Raw genomic sequence first — 17,521 nt, 5'->3', positions numbered from 1 at the left:
ATATTGGCCTCTTTCCCTGTTCTGCCTTTGCATATGTTGTTACCATTGCCTGAAAGTCTCTTCCTTCTTTTTTGCTTGACAATCTCTTTCTCATCCTTTTTTTTTTTTTTTTTTTTTTTTTTGTGGTACTAAAGATCGAACCCAGAGGCCTTCTATATCTGTTACAACTCCAGCCCTTCCTATTTTTTTATTTATTTTATTTTATTTTATTTTATTTTGAATCAGAGTCTAAGTTGCTGAGGGCCTCACTAAATTGCCAAGGTTGGCCTTTAAACCTGTAACCTTCCTGTCTCAGTCTCTCAAGTACTGGGATTATATGTATGTGTCACCTTACCCAGTTTTTTCTTCATCCGTTGGTGCTGTCAGGAATAGGTCCTGTCATAGTAAGAGAGAGCCTAATCAACAGTGAATTAAACAAGGAGGGGGCTATTTTCTCAAATTAGCAAGAAGTGCAGAATGATGGATGCTGGTATTGCTCAGCTGCTTAACAGTGTAATCAGAAACTGAGATTCTTTTTATTCATATATCCTGAGCATGCTGACTTTTATGTTCATATTGTTGTTTCATGGTTAGAAGAGGCTTTTTATATCTGCAATCAAGACAAGAACAGGGACAGTTGATGCCAGCTGTATTTATTCCCCTCTTTTTATAAGAAAGCACAAGTTTCCCCAGAAATTCTCCTTAATTATTATTATCATTATTTTTTTTGGTGGTACTAGGGTTCCTGGTAACCCTTCTCCCTCTGGGCTACACTCCCAGACCAGACCTATTTATATATATATATATATTTTATTTGGAAACAGGGTATTTTAAGCCAGCAAGGCTGGCTTTGAACCTACATGATCCTCCTGTCTCCGTCTCCCAAGCGCGGGGATTACAAGTGTGCGCCACCATGCCTGGCAGAATTCTCCTTAATTTCTATTGCCTCATAGGCAAGAATCATGTTACATGATTGCCTTTAAGAGCAAGGAAGGCTGTGAAAGTTGAACACTGGACTGGGTCCAGTGCTATCCTAATCAGTATCGGAGTTCTGTGATCAAGAAAGAAGGGGTGAATGAGGCATGAGTGAAATGTTATTTTTCAAAAGATATAGTCCAAAGCCTGTATGGTGGTACATGCTTATAATCCCAGCATTTGGGAGGCTGAGACAGGAGGATCTCAGTTCATGGACAGCCTCAGCTACTTAGGCCCTTTGCAACTCAGTGAGACCCTGTTTCAAAATAAATAATAAAAAAATAGGGTTGGGGGTGTCACTTGGATGTAAAATGCCCCTAGGTTCCATTCCCAGTGCTGCAGAAACAAAACAAAACAAACATAGTCCATGTATCCCTTCCTTTTATGAAGTCTTCTGTAACACCCCAGGTGGGTCAGTTGATTCTTCCCCTGTGCTCCTGGTTTACTTTGTTCTTGCTTCCACTCTATAATCAGTCAATCAATCAATCAATCAATCAATCAGTCTGTCTCTCACTTTCTCACTCTCTCGCTCTCAGTGGAACAGCTTAAGTGCAGAGACTGTATTTACTCTTGTTTTCTTGGCCCTAATCTTCTAGCATTGTGCCAGGCACCTATGATTAGGAAATGTTAACGGGCTTCACAAATGGTTGAACATGTCTTTCTATTCACAGAGGTTGTATCTGATCAGCTCAGCTAGAGGATAGATTCAGCTTGACACATTGAATTAAGTATTGTGTTAACTTCTTTGTGGGATATCCAGTGTCTTATTTAGTATTTTTGTAAATTTTGTTCATTCATTTAGCTTACAACTACCTACTATGTGACCCCAACATATGGTACGTGCTCAGCAAATACCAAATTGCCAAGTGAATGAATATGTAAGGCTTTTGGGGGGGGGGCGGTTAAAGATACAACTCAGAACAGTTTTCTTTTCTTCTTCTTCTTCTTTTTTTTTTTTTTTTTTTTTTGCCAGCACTGAGGATTGATTCCTGGATCATTCTATCAATGAGCTATATCCTCAGCCTGTGTATTTGTTTACCTCTTAACTATACTCTCAGTCCTATTTTTTTTTTTTTAGCTTTTTTTTGGGGGGGTACTGGGGCTAGAATGCCAGGAGCATTCTACCTCTCAGCTTTTTATTCTTTATTTTTAAACAGGGTCTCACTGAGTTGCAAAGGGCCTCACTAAATAACTGAGGCTGTCCGCGAACCATGATCCTCCTATTTCAGCTTCCCAAATGCTGGAATTACAAGTATGGGCCACCACATCCAGCTTTAGTTTTATTTTGAAACAGGTTCTTGCTAGGTTGATGAGCATCTCACTACTTGCTGAGGCTGTCCTTGAACCTCCTGTCTCAGACTCTTGAGATTACTCTGGGATTACTGGCATGCACCACCATGCCCGGCCCAGCCTGTTTTTTTTTTTTTTGTGTGTGTGTGTGTGGCACTGAGGATTGAACCCAGGGGCATTTTACCACTGATCTACACCCCAAGCCCTATTTTATTTTTCCTTTTGAAACAGAGTCTCACTAAATTGGGAAAAGCCTCACTAAATTGCTGAGGCTGGCCACAAACCTGTGATCTTCCTGTCTCAGTCTCCCAAGTACTAGGATTACAGGCATATGCTATCACACCCAGCACCAGCTCTGTTTGTTTGTTTGTTTGTTTGTTTGTTTATTATGTGATATAGGGGACTAAATCAGTGTGATTGGGAAATGGTAATAACTAATGGCATCTTATTACAAATTGAAGGGCTCTTGATAGCAATCAGCTTCACCCACAAAATAATTTTACACAGAAAGATGTTCTTTGGGTTCATCATTATATTCACAGGGCCTCAAATTAGAGTAAGGCATATTTTGGACAACTAATAAGTTTCACTTATTCAGTAAAACTGAATGAAAATAAGGGTGAGAGGGAAATGAGGAAGCCCTCGGAGGAGGTGACTTGACCTAGTAGGTCCAAAGGTTGAGTTGTTCTTACACAACTAGAAAATAACCAAGAGAGTTACCAGCCCTTTTATTTATATCCTAAAAATTTCGGAGTATAATTGGCATACAATAAGCTACATGTATTATAAATGTTGGCATGTGCTTACATGCCCATCAAGACCTGGTGAATATACCCACCCTCAAAAGTTTTCTTATGTCACTTTGTGATGGTTAGTTTTTAAATAAATGTTACATATAGTAAATACAGTTATAGTAACTCCTAATATTCCTATCTTTTTTTTATCCTCTGGTACTGTGGATTGAGCCTGGGATCCTCTACCTCCAAGATACACCCACAGCCCTTTTTATTTTTTGTTTTTGAAACAGTGTCTCACTAGGTTGCTGAGGGTCTTGTTAAGTTGCTGAAGTTGGCCTTGAACCTGCCAATCTCCTATCTCAGCCTTACAAAAACTGGGATTGCAGGCAAGCACTGCCACCATGTCTGGCATTTTTTTTTTTAAATGATTTCAGGCATGTTCTACCTCCATACTATACCCCCAGCCTTTTTAATTGTTTATTTTGAAAACAGATCTCCCCAGGTTGCTGAGGCTGACCTTGCATGATCCTCTGTTTCACCCTACCACGTATTGGTATCATAGCATGCACCACCATGCCCTGTACTTCTTTATCTTCTTTTCTTTTTTTGTGGTGCTGGGGATTGAACCCAGGGACATTCTGCTTCCCAGTTACACTCTGGCCCTATTTTATTTGGAACAGGGTCTCACTAAATTGCTGAAAGCTTTACCAAGTTGTTGAGTCTGACTTTGAACCTATTATTCGAGTCGCAGCCTCCCAAGTATTGGGATTACAGTTGTGAGCCACCATACCTGGCTCTTCTCTTTTTTTTTTTTTTTAAACTGATATATGTGTGGTACTGGGGATTGAACCCAGAGGCTCCTTTCTTCTTCTTCTCCTCCTCCTCCTCCTCCTTCTCTCCTCCTCCTCCTCCTCCTCCTCCTCCTCCTCCTCCTCCTCCTCCTCCTCCTCCTCCTCCTCCTTCTTTTTCTTATGGTACTGGGGTTCCTGGAAGCCCTTCTACCTCTGGGCTATACTCCCAGACCTATTTTATACTTTTTATTTGGAAACAGGGTCTCTTAAGCCAGTGGGGCTGCCTTCGAACCAGCGCGATCCTCCTGTCTCCGCCTCCCAAGCGCGGGGATTACAAGCGTGCTCCACCACACCCGGCAGGGCTCCTATCTTCTAATTCTAACAATTGTGTCCGTTCTGGTTGGTTTAAATCGTGATTTTTTTTTTTTTTTTTTTTTTTGGTCATGTGTTAATGTTTTCTGGCTTCTTTGCAAACCTGATAGTGTTTGATTATATGAATTTTACCATTTTTGAATCCTGATTACTTTTATTTTCCTATAAATATTCATGATCTTTGGTTTGGGATGTAATTAAGTTACTTGGAAGTAGTTGGATTCTTTTGGGCTTTTAAAATTTGTTTGGCAAGACCACAGAATTCTTTAGTCTTTGGCTAATTATTTCCCACTGCTGAGGCAAGACTGTTTTGAGTATTCTACCCAAAGCCCTGTGAATGATGAGGTTTTCTATTCTGGCAGTTCTCAGCCGTGGGTGAGAATTGTGCATTTTTCCTTTTAAATCTTTCAGGTGATTCTTTCTCCAGCCTTGAGTAGTTGCTTTACTTCTATGAGCTGATTGGTTACCTTGCTGAATGCTCCAAGGAGACCCTCTGCAGTCTCCTAGAATCTCTCTTTTCTCTGGTACCATTCTTGTTAACTCTAGCCACCTTGGTCTTTCTGATCTTTTACTTAAGTCTTAAACTCAGAGAGTCCATTAGATTCTGCCTAGGTTTCCCTTCCCTGTGCCACAGCCTAGAAACACTTGATGTAGTTTGATGAGGCTTTTTTAGGAGATACTTCATCTCTTTCCTGTTCTCAAGGACCACTGTCCTTCATTGCCTTGCCCAGCATCCAGAGTTGCCTGATATCCAGGGTTTGAAATTCATTGTTGCATGTGTTTTTGCCTGTTTTTGTTTTTCCCTGTTATTTCAGGCAGGAGGGTAAAAATCAGTCTCTTTTACTCCATCTTGACCAAAGTGGAAGACTAGCCTTCTAGAAAAAAATGTTTGACTTGATTCTTTAAAAAATTTTTCATCTAGAGAAAGCAATTGAACTGCGTTTGGCAAAAATTGACCATACTGCGATTCACCCACATTTACTTGACATGAAGATTGGACAAGGGAAATATGAACCAGGCTTTTTCCCTAAGCTGCAGTCTGATGTACTTTCCACCGGGCCAGCCAGCAACAAGTGAGTCAACCTCAGAGATTCTCTGACCCAGCTTCCAAGCCGCAGCAGTTAGGTTTCTTCAGAATGAGCTGGAGCCAGTATTCCCAGAAGACCTTAGAGTTTTATAAAGCAAATATAGAGAAGACCCAGACTATGTAGGTTTTTCACCTGTTTGAATATGAAAATAAGTGACAGATGCTCTGTCAGCACTGTGTAAGTTGAGATGATTGTACATCCTCAGGACACCCAAGAGGCCAGGACATAGATGGGTTAAAATTATCCTCGTGTTCGGATCCTGTACAGAAGCCAAGTGTCACTTTGTCTTCGATAAGAGGTGGTTGAAATAGTTGGAGCCTGAACTGAAAATAGATAACTGGAATTGCTATACTTTTGGAGATGAATTTATCAAAGCCCAGAGTTGAAAGATTGTAGTTATGTGAAGTTTTTGTAGATGTTTCAAAATGGATTTGTCTATGTGTCTTTGGGAATTATCTATTGTTCAGTCACTTTTTTTAATTGTCAGAAAAATAAAGGTTGCTTTCATTTTAATAGTCACACGTGCAGTTAATACTGCACATTACTATTATAGAAAGCCAAAAATGTCAGTTTCTAAAGATATCTCCCTTTAAAGAGATATTCAGTAACAAGTTTACTCATCAACCAGCAACATTCCTGTCTGAGAGAATATCTTTAACTTTTGGATTTTTTTAACATGTATTAATTGTATAAATCAGTGGGTTGTACTGTGATATTTCCATGTATCAGTTACTGTTTTTGTCTCTGAATATCCCTGGTAAATTTTTGGTAGTTTCCTGTGCCCAACATTGGCCCCTTAGATATTTTTTCTCCTACCAGTTGACCTTTGAGTTTTTTTTTTTTTTAATATAGTTTTGTTTTATGGGGCTGGAGATTGAACCCTGGATTTTGGGCTTGCTAGACAAGGGCTCTACCACTGAGCTACATTCCCAGGCATAGCAGAATGTTGTCAATTGCCTGATTTAATTCTTTCAGGTGGACAAAAAGGAATGCACCCGCCCAGTGGAGGCGGAAGGATCGGCAGAAGCAGCACACGGAGCACCTGCGTTTGGATAACGACCAGAGAGAGGTGAGGTACCTTAAGAATGACAAGGAATTGTCCTGTTAGGCTATATATGTTTTTTCATCACTTCCTTGATCTCTGGTCTGATTCTTATGTTGCAGTAAGAACCTCTCTCCATAAAGAAGGGTGAATAATTGATATGTGGTCCTCAGTTATGAAAGTTCAGGACATAGGATATTTCAAAAGTGGCAGCTCGCCAGGCGTGGTGGCGCACGCTTGTAATCCCTGTGCTTGGGAGGCGGAGACAGGAGGGTCGTGCAGGTTCAAAGCCAGCCGTGCTGGCTTAAGAGACCCTGTTTCCAAATAAAAATATAAAATAGGTCTGGGAGTATAGCCCGGAGGTAGAAGGGCTTCCAGAAACCCCAGTACCACCAAAAAAAAAAAAAAAAAAAAGTGGCAGCTAACCACTAGCCATGTAGATTCTCTTGGTACTCATTCTGGCAGGATACACAGTCCCTGATAGGCACAATAAAAAACTCCTAAGATTAGAGTCTGAAACCTGGGGAGAAAATTTTAAAATATTGTTGAGCCTTTTGTTTTTGTGGTGTGGTAGGAAAGGAGCTTTGGTAGATTGAAAGGGGGGGGGGAATGAACTACTTGGGTTAATCTCTGAATCTAAGGACCAGACAGGAGGGCTTTCCCCCTGTCTTTCTCAGTCTTAATTTAGAACAGTGAATCTTGACTTTTTTCTTAGGCAACTAAAGGAAAAGAATGATACTGTCAGGAACTTAGGGACTGAAGATTCTTGAATTTACCTCCTGAATCCTCATTGCTTACAAGCTGAGTTCCTCTGACTGCAATTTGTTTTGCATAAAGTTTCTATTTCTAAACTTCAGATTGTAGAGCCTGCCTACAGGTTGCATAGAAGTTGTGAAAATGGGACTTTACCTTCAGAAGCCCATTTTAAAGAACTTCTTTTTGAGAAAAGACCCTATAAAGACCTTATTTCATCATATACTGATAGAACCCAATAAACCATACTGTTTTCATAAAGTCTGGCTTCTCAGTGAGTAGGAACATAGATGTTTTGCCTTTGACATTTTTTTTTTTTTTTTTTTTTTTGGTGGTACTGGGGTTCCTGGAAGCCCTTCTACCTCCGGGCTATGCTCCCAGACCTATTTTATATTTTTGAAACAGGGTCTCTTATGCCAGCGCGGCTGGCTTCGAACCTGCGCGATCCTCCTGTCTCCGCCTCCCAAGCGCGGGGATTACAAGCATGCGCCACCACGCCCGGCTGCCTTTGACATTTTTAAAGGAAGAAAAACGGTAAGAGTTGTGAACTTTTAACTGCAGATTTACAAGATACAGTTAGACTTTTTCTGAGTATGGCAAAAGGGGTGTTGGTTTTGGTGGTTTTGTGTGTGTGTGTGTGTGTGTGTGTGTGTGTGTGTGTGAGAGAGAGAGAGAGAGAGAGAGAGAGAGAGAGAGAGAGAGAGAGACAGACAGACAGACAGACAGACAGACAGACAGACAGACAGACATAGATACTGGGGTTGAACCTGGGGACATTCTACCTCTGAACTATATTATTTTTTAATTTGAAAGCAGGGTCTTGCTTTTGCTTAGGGCCTTACTGAGTTTCTAAGGCTGGTCTCAAGCCTGCAACCCTTGTTTCTCAGTCTCCCAAGTACTGAAATTACAGGTGTGTGCCACCATGCCTGGCTGTGTTGGTGTTATTTTAAAACTCATGAGTTGAGAGAGTTTGAAATATAAAAACACTTTGGAATATAAAGGTGGCAGAGAGGTGGCCTTGTCCTCAGGGATTAGCAGGTTATTAAGGGAGTAAAATTAGGTATACAAAAAACTTCAGTAAAGAATCTTTTGAAGTGTCCATATGAGAGGCAAAACCTTCATATTATTACTGATGAAAGAAAGTAGAGATAATCTCTACTTGGGGTAATCAGTACAGAAAATTGCTTGGAGGAAGAGCCAGCATCTATTTCTAGTAAACAAATCAACCTTTAAGTCTTGGAGGTTGATAGGACTGTTGGAGAGAAAGAAGAATAGAGCAAATGGCAGGATGGAAAGCTTGGTGTGTTGTATAAAGCAGGCTGTGGGCAGAATATTTTGGAGGAGAGAGGTAAAGAGATGGCTGGCAAGTTAGGAGATAAATAGCACTAGTCTAAGTAATGGTAATTTAACTCTAACCTTGGTGGTTGTATTAGGAGAAGATTAAGAGGCCAGAGCACAGAATGGAGAGTTGTGCTGCTAGAAAAATACAGAGGCAGGGAGAAGTGTGGGGTAAAAATGTTGGCCATGAACTTGGGAAGTGACTGAGAGATTTCAGTGTGCAGTTTAGTGCACTGATGTGGCTTGTATGTTAAAACAACATATGGAAAAATCACCAGCATATTGTAGAAAAGCAGGAAATGTAGTTGTTAGCTAAATATGTGGTCTTATTTCTCAGGCTCTAATTAGCGTAGATATGTTTGATTTGGGTAGAAGAGTTAAATTCCTCTCAACTTGTTGGAGAAAGCGATTTTCTCAACGGTACTTTGGGTTTGTACACTGAGCTATGCATGCTGTAACTGTGTTTTATTTATTTTTTGACTCTGATATCTTTAAATCAAAGGTAATTACAGTACTCATGGTGTGCTATGTCAGCAAAAACAAATTATATCTCCAGTTTTTCCTTTGGTACAAGAATTCATTTTAGTTTCTGCTCTCAACTTTATCTGTGTCAAGGAAGAGGAAAGAGAGTATGAGTTGATAGTGCCCTCTTCAGGCATCCATCAGTAGTAGTTGTCCATAATTTGTATGCATGGATTCAAAGCGGTTTTGATTTTTCTGTTTGATGTAGAAGTATATCCAGGAAGCCAGGAATATGGGCAGCACCATCCGCCAGCCCAAACTATCCAACCTTTCTCCATCAGTCATTGCCCAAACCAACTGGAAGTTTGTAGAGGGCCTGCTGAAGGAGTGCCGCAACAAGGTGAGCTGTGGGCCTCTGCATATGTGCTGTTTCTGATCACTCCTTGATTTAAAAAATACTCTTGGAGCTGGGAGTGGTGGTGCACGCTTATAATCCCAGCATTTGGGAGGCTGAGACAGGAGGATTGAGGGTTCACAGACAGCCTCAGCTACTTAGTGAGGCTCTGTTTCAAAATAAAGAATAAAAATACTGTTAATATAATGGGAGAGTGTTAATTTAATGAAAACTGTGATTAACATTATACGGCTTGGCTTTTTTTTGTTTTTTGTTTTGTTTTGGTTACAGTGTACAGTAAGCATTTGAAGCTTTTACCTGAAAGTAAACTATCTTCCTCAATTTTTATCTCCTTGCCAGTTATTTCATATATATTTTTAGGTTCTATGTATGCTTTAAGTTTTGTTTAGTAAGGCTATTTAAACAGTGAGAATTAGAGGACGTCAGTGGGGAGCATGACCTAGGGGTTTTGTTTGACTCTTTTCATCTTATAAATATGAAGGCTGAATCCAGAGTGATGAAATCACTTGCTGAGGTTCATATGGTTATTGCTGTGTTCTTGTCTCCTAAACTAGACTTTGAAGCATGCACTCCCCATAAGCTGACCTATATGGATATAAATAGACTGTGTCCCTGGGGCTTACTCATCTTGACCCTTCCAGTGCAGCAGAGGTGTTATGTAGGCTGCCACAGCCCTCTCCTGTTGCTTGTGATCCTGCTCACTGTGGTTCTCTATCCTTGTGACTGATTCCTAGACCAAGAGGATGCTGGTGGAGAAGATGGGCCGCGAGGCTGTGGAGCTCGGACACGGGGAAGTGAACATTACTGGGGTGGAAGAGAACACCTTGATTGCCAGCCTCTGTGACCTTCTGGAGAGGATCTGGAGTCATGGGCTACAAGTGAAACAGGTAGTAGATGTGTGCCTCTTCCTGTTGAACAAGCTCTTCCTGGTTTCACTTATAGCATCCCCACACTCTTTTTCTCCAGCTGGCTGGCACGGAAGACAGGTGCACAGTGCTAGTGGAATATGACATGAAATAGCTAAACAAATAAATTTGATCCAAACTATTTAAAAGATAAACTTCATAAACTAGGTGTAGTGGTGCATAACTGTAATTCCAGTACTTGGGAGGCTGAGCAATTTAGCAAGACCCTGTTTCAAAATAAAAAATGAAAAGGGCTAGGGGTGTGGCTTGGAGGTAGAATGTCCGTGGGTTCAGCCCCCAATATCCCCTCAAAAAGCCTGAAAAACCACCACTACCATCACCTTCACATACAACAAACAAACAAGCAAACAAACAAAAACTTCATAAATCTGTTTGCTTGTCAGATGTTTAAAATGGCATCTACCTTCCTAGAAGTAAAGTTGAAGACCAACCTAATAGATCCTGTTTGGCAGCTGGCCCCTTGTCTGGATATAGAACAGAGAAAGAGAACTTGGAGTTCAGAAAGTACTAAATATACTTAAAACCCTTCAGTAATTGTACATTTTCAGTAGAAAAGAAAGCGTGTCATGAATTTTTTTTTTTTTTTTTTTTTTTTTTTTTTTTTTTTTTGCAGTACTGGGGATTGAACCCAGGGGGATTCTACCTTGGAGCTATATCCCAGTCCTATTTTTTATTCTTTATTTTGAAACAGGGTCTCACTAAGTTGCAGAGGGCTTCACTAAGTAGCTGAGGCTGGCCACAAACCCACAATTCTCTTGTCTCAACCTCCCAAATGCTAAGATTACAAACATGCACCACCATACTCGGCTTAATTTTTTTTTTTTTTTAAATAAGCATATGGCTAAGCCATCTAAAGATTTAGGAGAAGTCCTTTTAAGAAGTGAGTGTTTAGCCGGGTGTGGTGATGCATGCTTGTAATTCCCGTGCTTGGGAGGTAGAGACAGGATGATTGTGCAGGTTCGAAGCCAGCCTTGCTGGCTTAAGAGACCCTGTTTCCAAATAAAAACTATAAAATAGGTCTGGGAGTGTAGCCCAGAGGTAGAAGGGTTTCCAGGAACCCCAGGAGTGAGTGTTTGATTTTTATCACTTAATACCTGGAGACTCCTTATTTCAAAATATTATACTTTGAACTGGTAGTTACAATAGACATCTTTTGTTTTCATGTATTTTTAAATTTGAAAGAAACTATTTTTTTTTTTTTTTTTTTTTTTTACAGGTCTGGGGATGGAACCCAGGGGCCTTCTACCTCCGAGCTACACCCCCTGCCCTATTTTTTATTCTTTATTTTGAAACCGGCTCTCACTGAGTTGCAGAGGGCCTCACTAAGTAGATAAGGCTGTTCGCGAACTGCGATCCTCCAGTCTCAGCCTCCCGAATTCTGGGAATACAAGCGTGAGCCACCATGCCCAGCTCAAATTTTTTGAAGGGCACTTTTATGATTGAAGAGTTGGAAAATGCCGGGCGTGGTGGCACATGCTTGTAATCCCTGTGCTTGGGAGGCGGAGACAGGAGGATTGCGCTGGTTCGAAGCCAGCCTTGCTGGCCTAAGAGACCCTGTTTCCACATAAAAAGTAAAAAAATTGGGTCTGGGAGTGTAGCCTGTGGGAGTGTATCCCGGAGGTAGAAGGGCTTCTAGGAACCCCAGTACCACCAAAAAAAAAAAAAAAAAGAAAGAAAGAAAGAAAAGTTGGAAAACACATATTAGTATTCAGCAAGTATTTAAGCCAGGTACTGTGGTAAGGCCCATGAGATACCTCAGTGAAAAAAAAACAGATCAAGAGTTCTGCCCCCTAGAGTTTCCATCCTAGTGGTTTGGCAACAGTCTGCCCTGTCTGTCCTTCGGAACAGTTTTCTTTGTATGTATGCTCACCCATATATAGTTGTATATTTTCCCAATGGATCATAATTTAAAACCCACTATAATACCTAAAATAAAAAAAAAAACAGTAGTAAGTGTTATAAAGGATGTGGAGAAATTGGAACAATCTTACATTGCTGACATGAATGTAAACAGTGTTGAAACAAGAAACAATACAGATACTTTTTTGTAAAAGCCTATATTTGTGTGTTGGAAATCTTGACTTCTGAATCTAAAATGATAGGTATTTCTCCCTTGTTTTGGTTCTAGGGGAAATCAGCCTTGTGGTCTCACCTGTTACATTATCAGGAAAACCGTCAGAGAAAACTTACATCAGGAAGCCTCAGTACTTCAGGTAAGGTGGTTTCTGTACTTCAGAGAAATATCTTCATCCACTTTGCCATCCTCAGTGGAGTAAACTGCCTTTGCTCTGGAATGTTTTATCTTTTAAATATGGAGCCATTAGGCTCTCTAATCCACAGAGCATTTCGAAGCCATGGGGTTTGCTTTCCTTATATATTTCTATTCCATTTTGATCAGTGAGATTGAAAAATTACACAGCAAGGTGCCAGGTTTAGAATGAATTTGGGTTTTATTTTGGTGCTTGGGGTTCTGTGCTTGGAGGAAACTGTTTTTAGACATGGGTATTAAGGTTATCCTGTTAGTCAAGTCACTGTCTTTCCTTTCTGCTTCTAATTTAATAAAAATGTCATTTGTAGGGACTCTAGGCATTGTCTAGCCCTTGTATGAGAAGAACTTGGAGTCCAGAAGGTTATTGAGTTTACTTAAAATTATGCAATAAATTAATGGAAGTGGCCATTTTTGTGTGTGGTACTGGGGATTAAACCCCAGAGCATTCTTCCTCCACACTAACCCCTGTTTAATTTTGTTTTTTATACTTGAAACAGGGTCCCACTAAGTTGCTGAGACACTGGCCTTACCTTAGATCCTCCTATCTCAGCGTCCCAAGGACTGGGATTATAGGCATGCTCCACCACGCCCGGTTTGTCTCTCGGTCCTGTGTTCATCATACCATTCCACAGTGTTCCTTCCAGGACAGTCTCCTTTCTTTACTTTTTGGCTGCATCTCCCATGCTTTGTTTTCCCCAAGTTTTCTTTTCTTGGGCATTGTCCTAATGATGAAGATAAGTTAAATGGGGTGAAAAGATGAGCATAAATTCTTTTTTCATTGAACTAGTTGACTTCAAGTAGCACTGAATGTGGACAGATAATTGACAGAAAACTGGAGACAAAAGTTCCCTAGGTAGCATTATAAGACATTTTTTCATTCATTCTCTGGATGTGAAAGAAAAGTCTTCTCAGGAAGGCTATAGAAATTATTGTTAAGGGATAAACAGTGGCCAAAACTTCTGAAAAGTTTGGTGATGAAACCGGTTACCAAGTTTTGTTGGGTACAGTGGCACATATATGTAATTTTAGCTACTTGAGAAGCTGAGGCAGGAGGATCACAAGTTCAAGGCCAGCCTCAGCAGCTTAGGAAGACCCTCTGGAACTTACTAAGACCCCATTTCAAAGTAAAAAATTAAAAGGGCTTGGGATGTAGTTCAGAGGTAGAATGCCCTTGGTCTTCAGTACCAAAAAGTAAATACATAAGTAAAAGGAAAAAAAAATATATATATATATGGTTTTCTTTTGTACTAAGGATTGAATCCAAGAACATTCTACTTCCCAGCTATACCCCAGTCCTATTTTATTTTATTGTATAATATTTTATTTTATTTTGAAACAGTCTCACTAAGTTGCTGAGGCTAGCTTTAAACTTGTGATCCTCTTGTTTGAGCCTCCCAAGTATGAGAATTATAGGCGTGCGCCATCATGCCTGGCTAAAAACACTAAGTCACATATGAAGATATAAAGGTGTTGTTGCTTCTGCAGAGGGCTAAGCATTCTGGAACAGGTTCCTTACACATTCTCTTAGCTCTGCTGTAACCTGTTTTTTTTTTGTTTGTTTGTTTGTTTGTTTTTGTTTTTACTAGGGATGGAACCCAGAGGCATTCTACTTCTGAGCTACATCTCCAGCCCTATTTTTTATTCTTTATTTTGAGACAGGGCCTCACTGAGTTGCAAAGGGCCTTACTAAGTATCTGAGGCTGTCCTTGAACCGTGATCGTCCTGTCTTAGCCTCCCAAATGCGCCACCACCCCCAGCTTGTTGTAACCTGTTTTGAAGCCAGAATAGCCATGAGTAGTAGCTCCCTATGGAAGCACTGCTCCTGTGTCTTATCATGGTTCAGAAGCCAGGAAGTCTGTGTTCCAGTCCTGATTTGGCCACTTGGTGACCTAGGCAAAGCAGCTAACTTCTCTGAACTTCATTTTCCTCCTCCGTTAAATGGGGAATTGTGATGCCTCCATTGGCTATCTTAAACATTGTAAATGAATCAAATAATATGCATAGTTGCTGGGCATAGAGGCGCATGCTTGTACTCCCTGTGCTTGGGAGGCTGAGACAGAAGGATCATACAGGTTCGAAGCCAGCCTCAGCTACTTAGTGAGGCTCTCAACAACTTAGTGAGACCCTGTTTCCAAATAAGGTATAAAATAGGTCTGGGAGTATAGACCAGAGGTAGAAAAGCCCCTGAGTTCCACCCCCAGTACCACCACAACAAAAAAATAATATACATAAATACATAAAATCTACCTCTAGTGGGAACTCAATAAATATTTATGTAATGATTTTTAAGGTGTTAACAATCAACTATTTCCCTTTCGAAATTTATGTTTGAGATGGAAGAGTGTAGTTAGCTATTCGGATATTCAGGTCTTTGGACAGACCAGCTTTGTTGTTCTAGGAATACTTCTCGATTCGGAACGGAGGAAGTCTGATGCCAGCTCAGTCATGTCTCCCCTGAAGATCTCCCTGATCCAGGATATGAGGTCAGTCCCAGTTCACATATTTTTAATTATTGCTTAGGTGTGCACCTTAGACAATAAAATCTCAGTGGTGGTTATAGCATCTCAGTTAACCAGGAAGCCCTTATTATAAGTCTTGTGCTTCATGATGCCTTTAAAGCTGTACAAACAATTTAATTTCCTGGCATCTTAGAGAACTATACCAGGTGAAAGAACATAGGAGAGTATCTCAGGATGTCAGGTTTGGGACTAGCCTTGCTTTTTGAAGGCTGTCCTGTTTTTTTGACCCAAAAAGTTATGGTGAATCTGTCTGGTGAAGCTACATAGAAACCCAGATTTTGGAAAATATGAGAGATGGGCTTGCCCAGGATGGGACAGGGCTTCCTTACTAGGTCCCTTGGCTTTGCAGGTGAGGTATTGGCAGTGAGTTCGTCTCCTACACCATCTCCCATTTCCCATTTTTATTTTCCCTTCAGGCACATCCAGAACATTGGAGAAATTAAGACCGATGTTGGAAAGGCCAGGGCCTGGGTGCGTCTGTCCATGGAAAAAAAGTTACTTTCCAGACACTTGAAGCAGCTTCTCTCAGACCATGAGCTCACCAAGTAAGGCCACTCCCCCTGGAGTAGAACTGGGCTCCCAGGAATGGTGGGGGAGGTTGGAAACCCCTGTGTGGGAAAGGGAAGTATTCAGTATGTCATATCTGCTGATTCAGCTGAGCTCAAAAGAATGCATGAAATTTTGTAGTATTTCATCTTCTCTACCTATCTGTAGAAGAATACTTATACTTTATCTGTTTTTTCTTTCTTTTCAATCTGCATGCCTGCAACCAAATTTCTTTCTTTCCTCCTCCTCCTCCCTCTCGTCCTCGTCCTCCTCCTCCTCCTCCTCGTCGTTGTCGTCCTCCTCCTCCTCCTCCTCCTCCTCCTCCTCCTCCTCCTCCTCCTCCTCCTCCTCCTCGTCCTTCCCTTTCTTCTTTCTTCTTCTTTTTTGGTCCTGGGGAATTGAACCCAGAGGCATAGCACATATCTATCATCCCAGTATTGGGGAGGCTGAGACAGGAGGATTGTAGGTTCAAGTCCACATTAGCAACGTAACAAGACTCTCAGCAATCTAGTGTGCCCCTGTATCAAAAATAAAAAAATTTTGTATTCGCTTCAGCAGCATATAAACTAAAAGTAAAAAATTTAACAAAGAAGCTGGAGGTGGTGGTGCATGCTTATAATCCCAGCACTTGGGAGGCTGAGACAGGAGGATTGCACGGGTTCGAAGCCAGCCTCAGCTACTTAGTGAGGCTCTCAGGAACTTAGTGAGACCCTGTTTCCAAATAAAGCATAAAAATAGGTCAGGGGGTATAGCCTGGAGGTAGAAAAGCCCCTGGGTTCCACCCCCATTACCACAATAAAGAAAAAATACTAACAAAGGAGTTGGGAGTGTAGCTCGTAGGTAGAACATCCCTGGATTCAATTTCTAGTGACACAAAACACACACACACACACACACACACACACACACACACACACACACACACACAATGAAAAAAGATGCAGCCCTTCTTTCCATCCTTCATTCAAGTGATATTTATATCTCTTAGGAATAAGGCTTTCCTGTCTCTTTCCTATCCTGATTAGCAAAGGATTGGAGAATTAAAAGAAACTCCTGAGACTGTCTCCTTATCTCTTTTGTTCTCTCCTGAGCCCAAGGCCAACCCAAAGCAATTGATTCTTTTTTGTGGGGGAGGTACTGGGGCTTGAACTCAGGGAGAATACCTCTTAGCTACACTCCCAACCTTATTATTTTTTAATTTGAAACAGGATCTCGCTAAGTTGCTGAGGTTGACCATAAACCTGTGATCTTCCTGTCTCAGCCTCCCACGTACTGAGATTACAGGTATGTGCCACCACACCTAGCTGATTCTTTGTTCTTTGTCACTGTTCCCAGGCTGAGTCCCCCTAGAACTTAGAAGGGCTTCCAGAAAGAGGGAGGTAGACCAAGGCTCTCAATTGTTTAAATCTGAAAATTTGATTTTATGCAAAGCAAAATATATTTTTCAGACTGTTTAATATGTATGTGAACCATAGCAAGAAACCAGGTTTAAAACTTTGATGGGTTAAAGAATTACCTGAGAAGTTAGGAAATGCCAATTCTGTGTGTGTGGGGGTAGGAGGAATTCTATTGATTGAACCCAGGTATTCAACCCCTGAGGCTTTCTACCTCCGGGCTATACTCCCAGACCTATTTTATATTTTATTTGGAAACAGGGTCTCACTAAGTTGCTGAGAGCCTCACTAAGTAGCTGAGCCTGGCTTCGAACCTGTGCGATCCTCCTGTCTCAACGTCCCAAGAGCAAGGATTACAAGCGTGCACCACCATGCCCAATTTACCTAAGCCCTTTTTATTTTGAAACAGGATCTCACTAGGTTGCTGAGGCTGGCCTTGAAACTGTATCCTCCTATCCCCACATGCTAAGTACTGGGATTACAAGTATGTGCCACCATGCCCTGTTGTGCTTAACTTTGACTCTTGAAAAGGACAGAAATGGTGTAAGAATAAAATTTAAAGATTGGGAGGACAACTAAAAGAGAGCAAATGAACATGTAAGCCCAGAGTTTAGAAGGGAAACCT

General features: G+C 41.0%; 1 protein-coding gene across 2 annotated transcripts in view; it reads left to right on the top strand.

Annotated features, from left to right (window-relative positions):
* DENND5A (DENN domain containing 5A) overlaps window positions 1-17,521 on the top strand; it is a gene marked incomplete at both ends in the record, with an annotated part of 102,304 nt that overhangs the window by 71,362 nt on the left and 13,421 nt on the right. For both annotated transcript variants that reach the window (XM_080703116.1, XM_080703115.1), the window contains 7 exons: window positions 5,067-5,217; window positions 6,208-6,301; window positions 9,096-9,227; window positions 9,977-10,129; window positions 12,297-12,381; window positions 14,836-14,920; window positions 15,373-15,501. In XM_080703116.1, coding sequence (XP_080559242.1) covers window positions 5,067-5,217; window positions 6,208-6,301; window positions 9,096-9,227; window positions 9,977-10,129; window positions 12,297-12,381; window positions 14,836-14,920; window positions 15,373-15,501 — 829 coding nt within the window. The remainder of the gene's footprint in view (window positions 1-5,066; window positions 5,218-6,207; window positions 6,302-9,095; window positions 9,228-9,976; window positions 10,130-12,296; window positions 12,382-14,835; window positions 14,921-15,372; window positions 15,502-17,521) is intronic.

The sequence above is a fragment of the Muscardinus avellanarius genome, assembly GCF_963383645.1.
Source record: "Muscardinus avellanarius genome assembly, chromosome: 1".
NCBI lineage: Eukaryota > Metazoa > Chordata > Mammalia > Rodentia > Gliridae > Muscardinus > Muscardinus avellanarius.
The sequence above is the reverse complement of the archived record's forward strand: the minus strand, read 5'-3'. Positions and strand labels throughout refer to the sequence as shown.